Source organism: Peromyscus maniculatus, chromosome 11, assembly GCF_049852395.1.
Source record: "Peromyscus maniculatus bairdii isolate BWxNUB_F1_BW_parent chromosome 11, HU_Pman_BW_mat_3.1, whole genome shotgun sequence".
Classification (NCBI taxonomy): domain Eukaryota; kingdom Metazoa; phylum Chordata; class Mammalia; order Rodentia; family Cricetidae; genus Peromyscus; species Peromyscus maniculatus.
Genome location: NC_134862.1, coordinates 69,233,423 through 69,253,886, shown reverse-complemented (window position 1 = coordinate 69,253,886; position 20,464 = coordinate 69,233,423). Strand labels below are relative to the sequence as shown.

At 46.6% G+C, this 20,464-nt stretch overlaps 1 protein-coding gene across 2 annotated transcripts in view; it reads left to right on the top strand.

Moving 5' to 3' along the window:
- The first annotated feature begins 6,779 nt into the window (after nt 1-6,779).
- The window catches only part of Tnn (tenascin N), a 68,833-nt gene continuing 55,148 nt past the window's right edge, over nt 6,780-20,464 (top strand). Inside the window, exons 1-4 of one of the 2 annotated variants that reach the window (XM_006973813.4) lie at nt 6,780-6,876; nt 13,706-14,147; nt 15,558-15,932; nt 16,644-16,907. In XM_006973813.4, the coding sequence (XP_006973875.2) occupies nt 13,739-14,147; nt 15,558-15,932; nt 16,644-16,907 (1,048 nt within the window). In that variant the 5' untranslated portion in view covers nt 6,780-6,876; nt 13,706-13,738. The remainder of the gene's footprint in view (nt 6,877-13,705; nt 14,148-15,557; nt 15,933-16,643; nt 16,908-20,464) is intronic. The other variant, XM_042258399.2, reaches the window with a different exon arrangement.

Genomic DNA, 20,464 nt, shown 5'->3' with positions numbered 1-20,464 from the left:
CTTAAGAGGTGGAGCCTCACTTGAGGAAATGGATCTTCAGGATGAGGGCCTTGGAGTTTCATAGCACAGACCAGCTTCCTTTTCCATCCCAGACAATGTGTGAGGGCCCTAGCTGTATGCTCCCAACACCACAAACTCTGCCATGCCTCACCATTGTGGACTACAGGCTTTAAATTTGTGAGCCAAGAAAAAGGAAGAAGGGGAGGAGGGGGATGTGGAGAAGGAGGAGGAGGACCAGGAGATGGAGGAGCAGAAGGAGGAGGAGGAGCAAGAGGAGGAGGAGGGGGAAGACCAGGAGAATGGGAAGCAGCAGCAGCAGCTATAATCCATTTCCTGGAAAACAGGCTCAGACTTACTTCCCTGTAGCAGATTAAGAGGACATAAGTAGATCCTGAAATAAAATTGGGATTTTTTAGGTAGGAGCAGTAGTTCACATCTATTATTCCAATATTTGGGAGACTGAGGCAGGAAGATTGCTACAAGTTCAAGGCTAGCCTGAGCTACATAGTAAATATTCTACACCCTTTCTTTTATTTTTAAAAATGATCCTCTCATTTAATAGGAAATTCTCTCAGGTAATAGGAAAGACAGGGCTGCTGGGGAATTGGCTAACAGTGCCTACCCCCCAGGGCTTTGGCTCAGTTTGTTTGGTGTTTGAATACTTCGCTTTGTCCTTGGTGTCTTGAGGAACAAATCTGTGATTATAAGTAACTTAATACATGCTTTGGATAAATGTTAAAGCAGTAAAGGAAAATGGTTCCCTCCCTCTCTAGGACTCACACTGAAGTGAAGAACTCTGCATGCTGGACAGACTCATCTATGAGCCCATAAGCACAGAATGTATCAACATGCGATTCTGAGAAGAAATCCTCCAATGCAGAGGCCAATCAAGGTTAAATGAAATCAGCCCCAACCTCAGTCTTACAGCCTGTGAGAAACCAAAGAATCTGCTGCTCCTGCCCCCATAGCCAACTTTTGTGACTTCGATCCCGGGCAGGGCAAAGGGCCTGAATTCTTGCTGCCTCTGAGTTCTGTCACAGTGTGTCCTACATCCCTTAGTCACCTCCTGCTCTTAGCCAGTGCTGACCATGATGGGACCCAATTCCTATCTTTCGTTTATTTCCATTCCTGGAAGCAGTTGGAAAGTGTTGGTGTGTGTAGAAAGCAACCAAAGACTGGGGTGATGGAGAGCAACTTACATAAATGTAATAGTAATCTAACACTGTATAGACATTCGTGTTCTTAAACTTAATTTGACTTGCGTTTTGGTTGTGAATTTTTTTCCCAGACAGGGTTTCTCTGTGTAGCCCTGGTTGTCATGAAACTCAATCTGTAGACCAGGCTGGCCTTGAACTCAGACATTGCCTGACTCTGCCTCTAGAGTGTTAGGTGTTAAAGGCATGTGCCACCACTGCCCAGCAAGTAATTTGACTTTTAAGGACTCTGATTTTATTTCTTCCCAGGCTCTGGCCTTGCCACCTCAATCCATCATAGCCCAAAGGAACACTACCAGCCATAGGACAGCTTGAGACCAGTGCCCTCTGACAGGACAGGGTGAAGAGAACTCCCAGCATCCTGCCAAAACCACAACCTAATTCTATTCATGAAGCAACATTGGATAAGAGCCAACTGTGGGTGTTCTGCAGAGTGACTGACCCCCACTCCCCAAAGCTGTTGAGGCTGTAATAGATGAAGGCTGAAGAACTACTCTAGGCTAAGACAGATGAATGTCATGAATTATCCTGGATTGGGGCCTGGGACAATGTGTGTGTGTGTGTGTGTGTGTGTGTGTGTGTGTGTGTGTGTGTGTGTAAAAGACATTAGAGAGACAATTGATCTGGTTTGAACGCAATCTATAAGCCAGGCAATCAACAGTATTATGATGTCAGTATCAATTCCTGCTTTCTATCATCATGTGGAAGTTGTGGAAGAGTTTATTTCTGCTTTGGGGGAACTACTACGCACTGAAGTCATTTAGGATGAAGAAGCTACAAAGGCAAATCACATCCTTAACATAGGCTCAAAAGTTTTAGGAGAAGGTGGGTAGGTGGGAATTCTTTAGAATATTTTTGCAGTTTTTCTCTAAGTCTGAAATGACTAGAAGATAAAGTAGTTTCATTCATGCGAGAAACAGTTTGTACTCTCCTCTGCTCTTGCACCTTCCCCTGTCGCCTTGGCTGAGCGATGGTTCTGGAGAGCCCTGTGATGGTAGCTCCCTGTCTAAACTGCCTTCTTGTTAAGCTACTGCCATGGGGGCACCAAGGAGCTTCTTCCACTGGTTTACATCTGCTGAAGGTGTAGAAAGTAGAGTAGTACAGAGCATAGGCAAAGACTGCTCGTGTGGGGAGAACTGGCATCGGGCAGCTCCTGATGGCGCCTGACAAAGTTGAGAGGCAGAAAAGGATATCCAAGGGGGAGTGAAGGATATAGTTACCTTTCCTAGAATTTGACAATTAACCTAAAATTTTTCTTTCAGGATAAAGAAAACTTCACCCATACCCAGCAGGAAGCAATTTTAAGAATACGACGCCCACATTCCCAAAGAGGTGGTGTGGGGCGGGTGGTTTTTTGGTCTTTTTTATGGGTTTTGGGTCTGGGATAATTTTCAGTGTTTAGGGGGGTTGGTTACAAGTTGTTGTCAAGGGTTAGGAAAAAGGCTAAGCAAAGGAGATTAGATTTAAGGTTCTTGTTTAAAAAAAAAGGAAGGAAAGGAAAAGAAAGAAAGAAAAGAAAAAGACAATTACTAGTTTTAAATACTTTACATTGCATTGGATTGTTTTATATTGTATACAAATTTGAAATTGATATTGTTAGAAAATGCTATATGTATATTTCTAATTGTATTCATACCATTCATTTAACAATGTAATGCAAATTTCTGATCCTTGAATGTTATTATTACCAACTATTAGGATATAAAGAAATGAAAGTTAGTAGTTAGACATTACAATAGAACTTGTAGTCATATTAGATATGTTTTAAAAATTGAGCAGAGACGTTTCAGACAGGTCATCTTCAAACCCTTCAGAGATCTACAGAATATGGCATTTAAAATGTTTTAATAACTTAGAAAATTTTTCTTTTTTGAGACATGTCGGCTCCTGGCAGTACCAATCTACTTCAGAGAAAATATGGGCATTGAAGAAACTGCATATGGAGTCAACTTTCATTGTGGCAAAAGTTAGCCACTGGACAACAAAGTATCCTCGAATCAACAGGACAAAATGGACAGACAGGACACGAAACAAAGGACTACTGATTCTTGCCAAAACAAGTGTGGTTATGACTTTATCAAAAGGCATCTTCTGAGGCCAGGACAACATGGCCCCATCCCTGAAGTGGCCTTTGCATCCGGAAAAGGTACGGTGCCCTTTTCTTCGAAGGCAGCTTAACAGGCAGAGGGCCGATGGCTTCTGTTGTGCAATGGAACAGCAGCTGAAAGCTCACACCTCTCGATAGTAGACTGGCATTTAATAGAGGGATGTGGAGAAGAAGGAGATGTTGAGATGAAGCCATATATACATAGCCAAGAAAAATGGACAGCTGAATTCAAAAATGGTCAACAATTTCCAGAATTTAAAATCCTGAATCATGACAGGACACTAATGGAATTCAGGTGTTTCTGATACGTGGACTGCTCTCACCCAATGTGAGGTTGAACTGTTGACCTTGTGTACATCCTACTTCACAAATGAGTCTGTCAGATACACTAAGCCTATAGGCCGAAGATGATGCCCCAACACTGCGGAGAAACCTCAGGTGACTGCCCAGGCAGCTGACTGTTTCTGTCAACTCACAAATTTTTTGGAAGTTGCTTGCATGCACTTCCTGTTTTTATTTTTGTTAGCTAATATTATTCCCTTCTTGGGTCTCTGAGGGAGTTGAAGATTAGTTAGTTATGGTTGAAGATTAGTTAGTTATAGTTGAAAATTAATTAGGATAGAAAGTGCAATAGATACATCTTGGATTTACCAAAATAGGATAGATAATGGAATTATTTTCTCTGATTTGTCAAATACCTGTTTAGGTATTTATTATTTGTATATATTGTATATAGTTATTGTACTTTTGTGTATAGTTTTTCTTTTGTTAGTTATAACCTTTTGCTTTTTTTTCTTTTTATTAAAATAGAAGAGGGGAAATGTGGTGGTAATCTAATTGTACTGAAATGTGATTTTGATTGTATGTTAATAAATAAAGTTGCTCAGGGGTCAGAGCTATTGGAGCCATAGACAGAGTGTGGCAGTGGTGGCACACGCCTTTAATCCCATAGATCTCTGTGTGTTCAGGGATACAGCCAGCATTGGAGACATATGCCTTTAAGACCTAGGGGGCTGTACATTCAGACAGTGATGAGGCAGTCATGTGTTTGGGTTTACAACCAATGAGAAGGCAGAACAAAATACTATAAAATGACGAACAGACAGGATATAGCTCTCTTTCGGGAAGCTGGGACACAGAAGGAGGAAGGGTGAGATTTTAGCTCTGAGCTCTGACCTCTTGGCTTTCTCTTTTACATTGCTTCTGTGTTTCTTATTTAATAAGACGGTTGGTTACATCTACAGGGGAGGAAAGATATTTGGGGCTGTGGAGCTTCCTGGCCATTTGCAGCTTCCCCACCCTGGACACTTTTGTGACTCTCTTGTCCTGATTCCTGGGGCAGGTAGCAGAACTGTTCGTGGTTGTAAGTGAAGCCGATGGGGAACTATGAAAACCTCTGGACTGAGATGGGGATTATCAAGTATTATTTAGTGGGACATACAAGAATCAAAAGGGATAATAATCAGAGCAAAAAAAGCAGCTGCTACTGGATCCTCATCTTGTCCTTTGGAGTATTCTAAGATCTAATGTATTTCAACTTGTTCAAGCTGCACAATATGTATAAGGCTCCTGTTTCAGAGAGGAGTGAAATGAGACATGAAGAGGTGAAGCCAAAGGTCACCTGCCAGTTATAGACACAAGCTTTCGACTTGAGCACTTTGACCCTGGGCTCATCTCTAAACTGAAACCAGGGGGAATCTTGAGTAACCCCTTTAGACTGAACACTTGACTGCTACTCACTTTAGTTACCAGCTTTTATGACCAAGTTCAGAGATCACGTAGCTAAGGGATATATTAGTATCCATCACCTTTGCTGTCACTGACCTTTGCTATGTGAGTCATAAGAGAAAACCTGCCTACGTTTTTTATTTTAGAATTTGGAGGTCACTTTTGCTACCTCAACTCAGTTGAAACTACTGGACCCCTCCACCCGGGCCTGTGCAAAGTGTAAGACCCTTTGACATCTGCTTTTTGATCCCGCTAACACCACCATTTTCTGAACACATGTCCTGTGAAGAGCTCGGATGTCTGGTTAGACATATGCTGACCCCTGACTACCTCACCTTTCCTCACTTCCAACACCTTTCGCCATGCCTCTTGACAACCCTGCTTCTTTATCCCCTAAGTATCCTGGAATCCTGTTTTCAGGGAGATGGATTTGAGCCTTCCTTTTGCACCTTCATCCTTAGCTGCTGCATTCGTTATTTTCTCACTTCTATAAAAAAACCTGAGGGAGGAAGAGTTGATTTTGGCTCACAGTTTACATCAAGTCCACCACAGGAAGCGAGGCGTGGCGGCAGGGGTGTACGGAGTCTGGCCATGTTGAATCTGTGACCAGGAAGCAGAGAAAGACAGATGCTCCTGTTGCCCTCCCTCTTTTTTCATTCAGTCTGGGACCCAAGTCCCTGGGATGGTGCCACTCACGTCCAGGGTGGGCCTTCCCACCTCAGTTAAACCTTTGGAAACGCCCTCAGGGACACACTCAGGAGCCTGTCTCCAGGGTGACTCTAAACCCCATCAGGATTAAGCATCACAACTGACTTGTGCATAAGCCGTTTTTCCCTTTTGAAAAATGTTGCTTCAGTATAGCGCCTGATGAGCGGAACGGGCCTGGCTCTGTAAAGCTGGAGAGAACTCGTTCCCGCTGTCCTCATCCATCTCTGTTCCCTCTAACAGTCTTTGACGGACGGCAGTGGAGATGTACCGGAAAGCTGTGGGCTCTCTCCATCGTGCTGTGGATCTGCCCTCCAGAATCCGCTTTGGGCAGGGCCGGGAGGAGTGGTGAGGGAGGGTGATGCAGGTTGGCCCGTGACCCACAGAAACACCATAGGAAGGATGAAGGTCTGTACGTGGCAAGAGAAAAACGGAGTCTGGGATGGGTGATGCTCTCCTTCCTCGGTTAGAGTTCTCATGGAGCCAGCGTGTGGGAGGCACCTGGGAAGGTGTGTGGCAGAGTGCACCCCAAAGTCCCCGGACTGCTCTTCTTGTACTCAGTCCTCTCCAGGGCCCTGCCTCTCACAGGTGTGAGGTGATAGAGGTGTGAGGTCAAAGCGGGGTCTACCCCTGGAAGTTTCTGCTGACTTCTTTCTATTCTAAAGGATTTTTTCTTATTTTAAGAGTAGTAAGTTCTGGAATGTCTGAAACGTGGAAAAGAGACTTAATAAATATACTTTCAAACCCGAGACTCAGTTCCTGGCCAGGAGACACGCAAACTTTTTAATATCCTTGTTCTGCATCTGCTTAAATGGAAACAGCCCGTGGTATTTTTAGCTGCTGTGTAATCAAAGTAAGAAGGAAAGGGGGGATGTATATTTTTTTTCCTCTCCTAGTTAGAATAGGAGAATGAATTGCTCAATCCTTAACAGAGTCCGGGATGGGAGGAAAATCCCGGAGTCTCCACTGATTGGCTCCTCCTCTGTCCCGGCCATGATTTAAACCCAGGGAGGGAAGAAGAGAGAGGAGACATCGAGGGATAGGCCAGCCTTGAGGTCTGCAGTACACGGACCAGCGCGCGGGAGGCAGGAGGGTTGGAAGTGGTGTCCGGCAACCTCCCAGGTAAGAATGCCAGCTGCTGAGGCTTTACCTGTGACTGGGAAGAGGATGATGGCTGGTGTGGAATGACTGTAGGCTGAAGTGTACTGCTGAAAATCCAGGAAAGGCAATACAGACTAAGTTCAAACACTCTCTCCCAGTGTTTGAACCTGTGAACCATGTCTTCATTGTTGGCATTAGACCTTGTCCTCCCCTTGTGGGGAGGTACCACGCCCTCACCTGTCAAGTGCAGTGTGTAGGGCACCAGATTTTACCTGAAGCAATGTATTTTGATGGAATGTTTTCGAAGTCTATTCATGTTACTTCTTCTCTCTGTGTAATTTCTTATGTGGTATAGCTCGTTGTTCTCTTAAAACAGAATTTTCATTTCAGTTGTGATTAGGAAACTATTATAACTTTTCTGTCTTTGAGATTTTTGTGTGAACCAATGAGAATGATGCTTACAAACTTACATGAAGGGGCCCACTTAGTTGTATGTGTTTTAATTATTATTTATGAGAAGAGAATTTCTTTCCCCTCAATTCTCATATAGTTACCCTTATAGTGCCCCAAAGCAGGCATGTTGAAACACTTCAAGAGTGATGTGGTGGACTCACTTTTGGAGATCTGACTTTATGTTTATAATTTTTGAGGGTGGGAGAGGGCCAGGATAAGAGGAGGGGAAGAAGACCAAATGAGAAAAGACAGCATTTCACTCTTAAGGACCAGATTTGCTTAAATAAGCATTCATAGAAGAATAAGCTCAACATAAAAGTAACAGAGTATCCACATCTGCGCACAGGTAAGCCATGGCTCTGTGTCTGTTATAGACCCAGTGATGGTGACAGTGTCAAGAGAAGAGACACAGGAGGAAACAGGGATTATCAATCCTGGTGTCCTTCCCCTGGGACCAAAGTGGAAAAGCACCTGGCTTTCTTGCATGCTACTTTGAATTCTTTTATTGTTTGCAAGTGTGTTGGTTCCCAAAGCAAGGAATCTAGGGCAGATGATTTCCAGTCCATCTTGTGGCTCTTGGCTTCCATTCCAATGCTGTGACGTGGTTTGACACGTAGGGTAGACCAGCTCTTTTCTGAGGTGATGCCTGAGGAAATCACGCCCAGGCCCATGGAAACTCTACCCCTCCATCACTCACTCGGGGGCCCTGGTTCCCATAGGATCTGACTGCAGACATGAGATCATGGTTTAGGTTCTGTTGGAGCATTTGGAACCACCAGTCTGTAAGTGGATGATGCTAGGCTATCAGACCTGATTCCTGATGGTCAGCAGCTTGGCCTGGCTCCACCACAGAGGACTCAGGCAGAGGCCAACAGCGGCTGTCTAAATACGTGCCTAGCCAATGTGGGTAGAACAGTGTGCATTCTTGGAAATCAGCATTGCCCCTTCAGCTTGATGGGAGGCTGCAACTTCAAAGTTGTTTCAGTGTGTGGAAAAACACATTTGAGCTAAAGAGAGAAATTGTAACTTTTCATTATGTGTTATTAGCATTCACCTGAAGGACAAGTGTCATCAGGTGCCCATCACTGCCATGGAAAATAGGGAAAATTGTAGATCAACTGACAGTTGATCATCCTGGGGACTGGGTTGGTAAAAGCAGGTTCCCGAGTTTAGATCTCGTGTCTATTTTATCTCCCCATTGTGAATGAGATTGGTCCATGGAGACTAACAGAAAGCCTTCCTGTGAGAAATTAATCCATTCCCACAGGGATAAATGACTGTCTTTGCCCATTGTTCACAGACAGCTTTTAAAGCTCTTAGCGTAGAGACTGCTGTATAAGAAGTATTTAGGAAAAAATGGTAGCTACCATTATCATCATTCATTGGACCCTTTGCAAGAGGCAGATTAAGATTTAGTTGATAAAAGAAAATGAGCCTGTTGAAACTCCTGAAAAAGTAGTTGAGCTCCAGGGATGGGCTGGGTGCATCATCCATTGTCTTTTCCGTCCTGGGTGGGTAGGAAACAGGTATAGATGAAGGGTTGTTGCATAAGATGTGAGAGCCCTTACAAACACTTCCTGGGGACTCGTCAGGTGGACCCACTGAACTAGGAGTACAGAAGCACACCATCTGGGATGTGATATGACATAAAGCCACGTCTTCATTCTTGACTGGTCTCTCATCCTGTATGGAGGGCCTGTTCAGAGAGTTCAGAGTCACATATAAAAACACCTGTGTGAGGTTGGCTCAGCTGGAGGCTGGCTGGCAGAATCAGTGCCGCCTCATATACCAGATTCTCTTGCATACTGAAGAATGGCAAATGGGGACATTGGTTGTCTGAGGTCTCACGTCCAGGATGGGTCAGGCCACAGTAGGTTGTTCAGCTCCCTGAGAACTTGATTTCCTAGACCAAATACTGTTGTCACAAGACACAGCACCATGCAGGGCCCAGGCTGGAGACCACTGGCAAACTCTGCTCAAGAAGAGTAGAGGGAGGAGTGAAGTCTGCCAATGACATTTGTGACACCAGGACGTCCTTGGCCACCCACTCCTTCATTTTCCTTCATAGTTCAATGAGGTCCACCCTATTATTTGGGGAGAGAATATCTTCTTAGTGACTCTACTGGAAATCCATGATAATACAGCTCTTCTAAGACCCAAAGCAGTGCACTCATTTGCTTGTGGTTAACCGTTAGGCAGGATGAGGTCATGCAGGCGCAGAGAAAGCCTCGAATTTAAGTACAAAGCTCTTTGCCAGTGGCCAGAAGCTGGCAAGTGCCTATTTGATGTAAGCAGTATTTCCTGTTCCCGACTCAGAGTATGTGTCGTTCTCTGGAGAGAATGAGGTGACACAAAGGCCACTCATCCCTAAGGAGAAGAGCTTGGAAACTGAGAGGCCATGCTCTCCTGCTAAGGCTTGCTTGACATGAGCCCAGTGGAGAGAGGTCTTGGTATTCTCTGCTGCTTCCCACCTTCTTCTGGGAGGTGCTGGGACCTAAGCTCCCTTCGAGGGAAGCATAATTCATCACTTCTAGCATCAGCATGCACTGGTTACAGGCCAAGCAGGCTCAGGCTTCCGCTACTGATTTATTGATGTTTTGCTGAATACCTGGTATGTCTTGGCTTTCCTTTCCTTTCGGAGCCCATCTCCCGAAGGAAATATGGCAGGAAAGAGGATATTTTGTGTTTTTCTTTCCACATCTACAGTATATATTGCAGAAAGATGAAGAATCCAGACATGAGGAATGGATAGACCTGGTGTGTGAGTCCAGCTCTGATGCTTGGCTAGTTGAGTGTCCTGACAATTATTTAACATTTTGAGTGCTCAGGACAAAGAATATTGTTGATTGACTATCATCATTTTGAGCACTAATTAAAGCTCATGTTTTAAAATTGTTTGGCCCGGTACCCAACATCCAATAAACACACACAAATTTAGTGTTGCTATTATTTAATTCACAAAATACTGGGCCAAAGCTATGCTATGTGGCTAGGAAAACAGGAAGGACCTGTATCGTTCTAGCAATTGCCATCCCTGAACTAACAGGCAATCTGGGCTGGGAATAGACCTTCAGATTTGGACGTGGTCCACTTGGGCTAGAAACTAAAGGCACAGGAGTAGCTGCAGCTACCAAGAAGAAAGAGCATGCAAACATCGAACCCTGTGACATCAGTGTGTCTCAAGGCAGATCCAGGGGACCATCCATCCACTTAGGTCATGGTGAGCAGTAAACTCTGTGAGAGAATGGCCACAGTGGCAGCCTTTGCTCCTACCACTGTCTCTTACCTTCTCACACCACTCAAATGCCCCTCCCGCAATGATGCTCAGCTTCAATGAGACCGTAGTTCCTGGGGGGTGGGGGGCTTGGTTTCCATGGTTTCCAATGTATAAAAGCCCTTTGCCTCATGAATTCCTCCAGCATCTTCCCCACTTTCCATCAGAATCTACCTCCCCATAGAGTCATCTTTACTCGGAAATGTATCATCTATGGTTTTTCTTGGTGAAATTTGCTGTCCCGCTCTACCCCCTACAGAGAGCTGTCTGTGGTGTGCTATGCATATTAATACAGAGGATGAAGTCATGCCTTCCTCATGATGGTCAGCAGGGGAAGGCTCTCTCCTGCCGCGCCTTGGAGCCAGAGGCAGCCGCTTCCCTGCTTGCTCACACTTGACAGTGTCGGATTGAGGACTTGTCCTGCTCATCTTCTTTCGAGCAATCCCTCTGCCCAGGAAAAGCTGAGCTCAACATGTGCAATCTGAGAGGCTGTGATTAGCAAGGACATCTTGTTACAATTCAGGCCAGGCGACACAGGAGGCTCCTGCAAGAGCTTCTGGGGTTTCTCATGTTCCAGGCTTCAAAAACAAACACTGTGAGACGGGGTTTTGGACAGCCTTGCTGTGGTTTATGGCAGGAGTTCCCTATTTTTTTGTTGGGAACTTCTCAGAAAAAAAAACATCTGCATTCCATTTAGGACTCAGGAATAGTGAGCATTAGCCTGGAGGGTGGCGCTGGATGGTAAGAGCGAGCAGAGAAGTTGATTTTGTTGGCTCTAATGTTGCCCAGAGGGGATTTTGGAGAGTATAGATTATGTCTTGCTACATCCACAGTAGACACTTGAGTGAGCCCAGGAGCACATGGAAGTGAAGGTTCCATTCTTACCTGGGTCTAAATCTATGGCCTTGCACTTAGTGGTCACATATGGTCAGCAGCAAGTTGTTATGGCCACTGCTCCTCGGCCTCCAGCTGGAGACTTCCGTGGACAGTTTGTGTTTGGTTGCTTTATCACTGGGACGAACTTTTCAATGAATCTCTACTCCATGTTTCTATTCCACACCTACCCTCCAGCTCATTGTGCTGGCTCTCCCAATTCCACCTTCTCACAGAGGTCTCAAGCAGATCCCCAAGCTTTTCTCCTTGCTTTGGTATGAAATCACTTTCATGAACTCAAATCGTTTCTCTTGTCCGAACCTCAGTCTCCTCAGTGCACGGCTTTTCTTTTCTCCTGGTTCAGGTTGCTGATATCCACACAGTGTGTGTGTGTGTGTGTGTGTGTGTGTGTGTGTGTGTACCTGGATGTTGTTTGTATTCTCACAACTTGTTCAACTGTTCTGTCTTTCCCAACTTGCTTTCTGAGGTGTGGTGTGATGTGGGGAACAGACACCTTTATTAGTTAGTTCTTTCCAGTTATTGCTATGGTAAAGGTCTGCAGTACTGGACCCACACCACTTTGTAGGAACTGTTTGTGAGTGCTTCAGAGACTCCCATTTTTCCTGCTGGCCTCTGCCCACGGGGGCAGAGAATCCCTGCTGAGCCTTGGGCCATGTCTCAGTGGCAACTTCAGTTGCCCTGTTGGGGGGCTTTTATGAGCCTTGTTCTATAGCATCAGCCTGATCTCACCAAACTGTAGGATGGAGTTTTTGTGGAGCTTCACCCACACCTCTGCCAAGGGCAGATCCCTGCTTTGCTCCTGGCTAGTCAGGCGTCCATCTCTTTTCCTGCCATGCCCTTCTATTCACCCTGGCTTCGCCAGCCCTCCTAACTTTTGGAAGGAGTATAGATGCTTGCTACCTATTTATTAATGGAATCCTGACAGTAAGAGATGTCCCCTGACCATTCCATTCCATCTGGAGAGTGTTCCAGAGCCTAAAATTCAGAAAGAGCTTGGAACAGGTGAGCTATTTTCACTGCTATTAATAACACATGCCTCAAATGACAGGCAGAGCTAAGGACTGAATAGCACAAATGGGTAATATGAAGAGCTCTCTCTTGCAAAATAACTAAATGAATACCAAACCCCCGAGACACAAAATAGCTAAAGTTTAAAGCTATGGAAGTGCTTATTACCCTGATTTGATCATTACACAATGTACACATGTGTTGGATTACCACACTGTGCCCCACGAAGAAGCACAAATGTGACAAAGAGCCAGCTTGGTGCCGTTTTGGTTAGTTCTCTGTGGTGACACATCCCTTCAGTTCCAAGAACAGTCAATCTGATCAAATGAGGGAATTGCATGGGGACAAAGGTATTTGCATCAATGCTCCATTTGAATGTAGGCCAAACACATGAGTGTACTCCAGCTGGGGTAAGAGAGGGCAACAGACAAGGCTTGAGGATAGGTGATCTTGTTTGAAATCCTCATTCCCTGTGGGTTCATGTGAAGGAGGCTTGAGCAGGAGTCTTGGAGGCAGTGGACTTGGGTCTGAGCACTCTCTGCCCTTTCTGGCTGTGGTACCCAGGACAACTTGCTCAACCTTTCCAGCATCTACCTCCTTATTGGTGCACAAAAGCATGGCGTGGTGATGAGCTTGGACCTGAGAATCAGATTGCCCAGTTTCAAATCCTCCTCCTGGGCTGGGGGTAAGTGTAACTTAGTGGTAGAAATGTGCACAGTAAGCAAGACATCCTCCCCTAAGCACTGAAAGAAAACAAAACAAAATAACAACAACAACAAAAACCCATGACTCTTAGCTGTGTTTGCAAATGTGTTTCAGTTGCCTATCAGTAAATATATATCAGTATAGTTCAACATGAGAGCACTTGTCTAGCATGTGCAAGGTCAAGCTCGATTCTAAGACATGTGAAGAAGTAATGGGGTTAACAATAGGGCTGTTGCAATGACTGAATGAGTTAGTAAATGTGAATACACAGAATAGTTGCTGTCGGGGAATAGCAAGCATTCTGTGTGCAGCTGCCACTGTTGATGGAAGAAGTGGTCAACATTCAGGCTGCTATAAACACCAGGAATTAGGGAGATGAAAGGCTGGCTTAGGTGAATGTGAAGAGAAGTCCTTCTTGGTACTGTGAACAGTGTATGGACTCAGAATCTGCTAAAAAAGGGCAATTTCCTCCCAGCAAGCCTCACAGCTTTCCTTGTGTTCTTCTCCTGGATCTAGGCCTCTTGGAGTGTCTGATCCCTTTCTCCAAGAATGCGTTTCTGGGGGATCTTTGCCTTTCCTCTGGGACTCCTGCTTGCTTCTGTGCTCCTGGTGTCTTCAGCCCCAGCTTCTCCGGAGTCTCCTGGCTGCAGCGACAAGGAGCAACAGGTCACTGTCAGCCACACCTACAAGATTGACGTGCCCAAGTCGGCTCTGGTTCAAGTAGAGACTGACCCGCAGTCTCTCAGTGATGATGGGACATCACTCTTGGCAGCCGGGGAGGCTGGAGAGGAGCAGAACATCATCTTTAGGCACAACATCCGTCTCCAGACACCGCAGAAGAACTGTGACTTGGCAGACAGTGTCCAGGACCTGCTGGCCCGGGTGAAGAAGCTGGAGGAAGAGATGGCAGAGATGAGGGAGCGATGTGGTGCCAACCGCTGCTGCCAGGGAGCTACTGGTGAGATTACCGCCTGGTATTCACTCTGCAAACATTTAGTGAGTGTCTGCTATGTGCCAGGTGCTCCACTAGCCTCATGGGTACTGTGAGATCCTGGTGCAGGCCCCTCTCACACTCAGCTTTTGTCAGGGTGCAGGCCACGCCATGCTGTTGATTTACTTATGCAGCTCAGGGGACATCTGGACGCCTAGGCAGGGAGGGTTCAGCAGGCTGGCCTCCTGGGCTAACGGCACCAGAAGGGAATGATCCCAGGGCTGTCTTACTGACAAGCCCAATCGCTATTTGAGGGATAAGTATAGAAAAGAGAGAAAGAGGATTGGAGATTTAGCTCAGTGGTAGAGTGCTTGCCTAGCAAGCGCAAGGCCCTGGGTTTGATCCTCAGCTAAAAAAAAAAAAAAAAAAAAAGAGAGAAAGGAAGCCGAATGTGATGTTGAGAAATTTCAACTGTCCAAAGAGGCTGATTTTATCAGCTAGTCCAGTTCTGAGACTAGAAGGTGTGTCTTGGCCCATAGTAAGTGTTCAGAAAACTAAACATTTTATTAGTAATAAAGTACCCTGTGTGATGTTTCCCCAGCTTCATGTTCTGTTTCGTTTTTAATTTATTTAATTTTATGTACATTGTTGTGAGGGTATCAGATCCCCTGGAACTGGAGTTACAGACAGTTGTGAGCTGCCATGTGGGTGCTGGGAATTGAACCCAGGTCCTCTGAAAGAGCAACCAGTGCTCCTAACCACTGAGCCATCTCTCCAGCCCCTTAGCTTCATATTTTAAGAACATAAGCTGCCCAAGTGACAGTGAGTGGTGCTGTTTATTGTTTTGGTTAAGAGCATCTCCTAAATGCCAGGAACAAAATGAGAGGCCAGGGACACACCACTGTGAAAAAAGCATGATACCCCTCCTCCCTCCCCCGACTCTCCTTCCCACCAGGAGCCCCACTTTGGAAGTTTCCTAAGAAGGGAAGATAGACCAAGAAGCAGAAGGTATTGCCTTGACTGGCCTGACCTCCAGCTTCCCCTAGCTGTGTGGGAGGGCCCTGGCCAAATGCCCTGGCTCACCCATCATTGGGCCTGGGCTAGGTTGCAGTTTTCTGTGTTCACAACCAGCCTCGCTGGGTCCAACTCCATCCACCAGCATCTGGAGCCATAAGGAGCCCTGCTCCTTGAGGCTAGAGCCCGACCACCAATGTGGACCCCTTGAAGTCCCTTTATGGAAAAACGCTATTCAGAGAGGAAGGGACCCAGTGAATTCACCGGAGGAGCAGCTTTTTAAGCAAACAAACGAGAAACTGAGATTTGCCTCCTGTGAAAAGCGTTTTCCTCACAGAGCCCTCACAGGATCCGGAAAATGTCAGCCATCTCTAACCAGTGACCCCCCCCCCCCCCATCACCCGTTTCTCCCCTTCCTGGCAGATCTGAGCCGCCACTGCAGTGGCCACGGGACCTTCTTCCCGGAGACCTGCAGCTGCCAGTGTGAGCAGGGCTGGGAAGGCGCCGACTGTGAGCTGCCCACCTGTCCCGGAGCTTGCAGCGGCCACGGACGCTGCGTGGACGGGCGCTGCGTGTGCGACCAGCCCTACGTGGGGGTCGACTGCGCCTACGCCGCCTGCCCCCAGGACTGCAGTGGGCATGGCGTGTGCGTGCATGGCGTCTGCCAGTGCTATGAGGACTTCACCGCGGAGGACTGCAGTGAGCAGCGCTGTCCTGGCGACTGCAGTGGCCACGGCTTCTGTGACACCGGCGAGTGTTACTGCGAGATGGGCTTTACTGGCCCTGACTGTTCCCAGGGTGAGAGCCAGAGAGGGACGCTTTGCGGGCCACCCTTCCCACCATCCGTGGTCTCAGTGGCACTTACCTGTCTTACTGGGGAATCTCGCCCTTTACTCTAAATAATGATCGATCGCCTTGGAGGGCTGAACAGTGGAGTTGGCTGGTGGGGGAGGGGATCCCAGGTCGCTCCCCTACTTGAGGAGTTTATACAACTGATGGCTGTTGGGTGTGGCCTCTAGTAGCTTGGTGAGGACTACACCCAAGTGCACATAGGAAGCACTGACTGGACTCAGCCAGTTATACACAAAAAGAAAGGACGGGAAGGAGAAAGAGAAGAGGGAGGGAGGGACACGAAGGTGGGAAGGAGTATGTTAAGGGGGAGGAAGTGATAGATATGCTCAAGATACAATGTATCTTTGTCTGAAATTTTCAATGAATGAAACAAAAAAAGAATAAAGTGCTGGGCCCATTGCCTAGCTTGCCACATGGAAGTTCCTGGGAGAGGTCTGAGAATATGCAGTTGCACAAATAAAATCCCCAGGGACTTGCTCCCGGTGCTGGTGGTGTGCAACCAGGCAGTAACCTCCTGGGGGAATGGTGTCAAGCATGGTCTGCATCCCGCAGGCCTACCACCATAGCGTTAAATGGGCAGTAGGCGCCATGAATATTCCCTTGGCCACCAAGTACCACCCTCTCCACCTTCACCTCTCCTTCCTTTTCTGCCCCCAGTGGTGGCGCCTCAGGGCCTGCAGCTGCTCAAGAGCACGGAGAATTCCCTGCTGGTGAGCTGGGAGCCCTCCAGTGAGGTGGACCACTATCTGCTCAGCTACTACCCCCTGGGGAAGGAGCATGATACAAAGCAGGTCCAGGTGCCCAAGGAACAGCACACCTACGATATCACCGGCTTGCTGCCTGGCACCAAGTACATAGTCACCCTGCGCAACGTGAAGAAAGACATTTCCAGCACTCCTCAGCATCTGCTTGCCACCACAGGTGAGGAACAGCCAGACACCCCAGGTTTCCAGGACAGGCTCCATTTAAAATGTTTCCCCCACAAATACTCTTCTATTGATCGCCCTAAACTGGAGTCTGGAAAACAGCAGCTGAGGCCCTAGGTGCTAGAGAAGCGATCCAGTTCTCTCTTGCCCTCTTCCAGATTCCTGGGTCCTTCAAGCCAGCAATGGAAACCCACCGGATGAACCCAGTTTCACTCAAGAGGTCTCCTGTTTCCATGAGACCAGGAAGGTCTAGCTACCCCACACTCCCACACAAGTAGTCGAGGAGTGAATTGCCAGCTCCTCACCGAGCTTCCAAGGCCATTCAGCAGGTTCAAGCAGGGATGGGCGAGAAGTGGTTGAAGTGCCCTGTAGTGGTAGATTCAGGTCACCAGGGAAGAGAGAACAGAAATGGGACAACTGAAGGTTTACAAAGTTGTTTACACAGGCAGGGACAGTATCTGGGTAGGCGAACACTCAAGGACTAGCAGCAATCGTTCTAGCTTGAAGGACAGGATGGGCATTGGTACACTGACCCAGGGGAAGCTGTAGGAGAGACTGTCTGCATAGGTGGTGTTGGTAGAGGGATACAGGCAGTCTACTGTACTCCTATAGGGAGAGTAAAAAGTCATTCCTTTATTCCTGGACTCCTTCCTGCTTTCCGATCTATTGGTGATTCCTTCTGGCTGAACCCAAGCTGAAGGGCCTGGAAGACTTAATTCACAAAGGCAAAAACCTAGGACACAGGACAGGCTGGAGGGTGCAGGGGACCGGCTGGCTTGAAGGGCGTAGTCTCCACTGCATCACCAAACAACACCACAATGATAGGAGGGATGAACATCACTGCTTCTGTCACTAAATGCAACAGGTGCATCTCTTGGTGAACATCCAGGAATGAAAAGAGTAGAGAGGGGTTTATTACCCGCAGCAAGTAAGAAAAGCACTGGCAATAACTCTCAAAGAGCTTTTGGGAAACTCTTTGTTTGGAAAAAGTTCTTTACCAAACAAAGAAAGCAGAGCAAGGGTGGGGGTCTCTATTCAGAAATGTACTGATAAAGGAAAAATTACCATCCCATGTAAAGATGAGCACATTCCTGAGCATGCTAAAACAAACAAACAAACAAACAAACAAACAAGGCCAGGACCTTGAGTTCAGTCTTTAGAAACCATGTTAAAAAGGTGGCACAAAAAGTACTTATAATTCTCACGCTGGGGAGGGGGAGCCAGGTGGATCACTAGCCAGTCAGCCCAGCCTACCCAGTGAGCTCCAGACCAATGAGAGAGCCTGTCTCAAAAAAACAAGGTGGGCAGTCCTTGAGAAACAACCCCTGAGGTTGTTCCTGACCTCCACATGCATGTGTAAATGCACACACACACACACACACACACACACACACACACACACACACACATCATGAACATACACAACGGCTTCCAAGCAAAGAATTTAGTATTATAACTCAAATGAATGACTCAGTGTCTGGACCTTTCTGATTGGTTCCTTATTAGTTGCTCTAAAGGCCTTGAGTTGCAAAACCACCACCTGCACCATCATCACCAACACCAGCACCAATACCACCACAGTGACTCCGAGCCAGCTGTAATGGCACATGTCTGTAATCCTAGCTCTCAGGAGGCAGATGCAGAAGGATCACAGGTTTCAGGTCAGCTTGAGCTATGCAGGAAGACCCTGTTTCAAAACAAAACAACTTTGAAAGCATAATAAGTCATTTAAAAAGGTGGCTATTTTCCTGTAAGTGTGGGTAGGAACTACACTACGTGGCTGCCTGGCAGCTAACACTTCAGAAATCCAGTTTTTCATGAATATTCTTAAAGCAGCATTGACTTTCAAGAGTGTAACATGAATTGTTAAATAGTCTTATTAATAAAAAAAAAACCTGGAGCCAGATATTGGGGTGAAAGCTGAAGGATCAGAGGGATAAAACAAGCCAGCCACAAGTTCTTACCACTAGGAAATTCTCAACCCAAGAGAGAGCTACTTCCTGTATACTCACGCCTATATACTTTTCTGTGCCCTGCCATCTTACTTCCTTTCTCTGCCCAGCTACATCCTCTTTCTGCCCAGCTCTATCACTTCTTGTCTGTCTGTACAGGCCTCCAGACCTCTATGGTTAACTAGCACTGGTATTAAAAGCATGTGGCACCCATGTGTTCCCAGTGTAGTCTTGAACTCACAGAGATCTGGATGAATCTCTGCCACCCGAATGCTAGGATTAAAGGCGGGTGCTACCACTGCACTGCCTGACCTCTATGTTTAATATAGTGGCTGGCTTTGTTCTCGGATCCCCAGTCAAGCTTTCTCTATTAGAGCACAAATAAATGATCACCACACGAGAGTTTGGATCAATTTAGTTGTCTGAGTGACTGATTCATTCCTTTTTTTTTTTTTTTGGTTTTTCGAGACAGGGTTTCTCTGTGTAGCTTTGCGCCTTTCCTGGGGCTCACTTGGTAGCCCAGGCTGGCCTCGAACTCACAGAGATCCGCCTGGCTCTGCCTCCCGAGTGCTGGGATTAAAGGCGTGCGCCACCAACGCCCGGCCTTGATTCATTCCTTTATTCAACCCTCATTCACTGAGGAGCCACCATGTACCAGGTGCTGTTCTTGGTGCTGATAAAATGTACTGCCATCACCCTACTCTAAACTCCTGGAGAAATAGCCGGATGGGTTGGGTGTTGGCACATAGGCATCTCTGTGGAACAAGAAGGCTGTCTGCCCTGTTTTGGCGGAACACCCCTGTAGTTGAACAAGTTGGAGCGTGTTGTTCATTTTATCCTAAGAAAATATTCATCATGGGAAACTTCAGGAGTGTCTCAATGAGAATGTAAGGAAGAACTGGTTCTAGAATATGGGGTTGAATTAGGTAACTGGGGAAGCAGGGATTTGCTGTGGTGGGGATACTGTTAAGAAGTGGGAGCAATTCTGTGCTTGAGCATCTTAGGGAATTTTTTCTAGAGACAGCCGAAGCTGTGACTGGGAAGAAGTAGCTGCTTTGCCTGTAGGCAGGAGGGGGCACATTTTGTCATTTCTGTGGGCACCAGTCTTGCTTTTGTCTGTGTTTAGACACAGCTATAGGATGGTTGTTTTTTTTTTTTTTTTTTTTTTTTTTTTTTTTTTTTGTCTCAAGCTTGCATGCTTACAGAGTATCCTTGACTAATTCTAACGCTCTGTGAAATGGTTTACGAGAACAGTAAGCACAACTGTGAGAGCCAGGCCAGCTTCTGACAGCAGGGGCATTGCCTGTAGCTGCGTCTGCTCTGGGTAGGACAGTGCTGAGACTCCCAGGGAAGGGCAGGAACATCTGGGGGAAGCCTTAGTGACCCTTCTTAAAGTCTTCCTCCGAGGATTTGTAGAATCTTGCTACTGTGAAGTCTGTCTTTCTGCGAAACTGATTCAAGTTCAAATCTATCTTTCCTGCCCCTCAGGGAGCATTAGACCTTCTAAACATGTATTCCCATCTTGAACATTCTCCTTAAGTCCTTGGTTTTTTTTTCTTTTAAATTCGTAAATCTCTCCCAATTCTCTTAAGCCATGTAG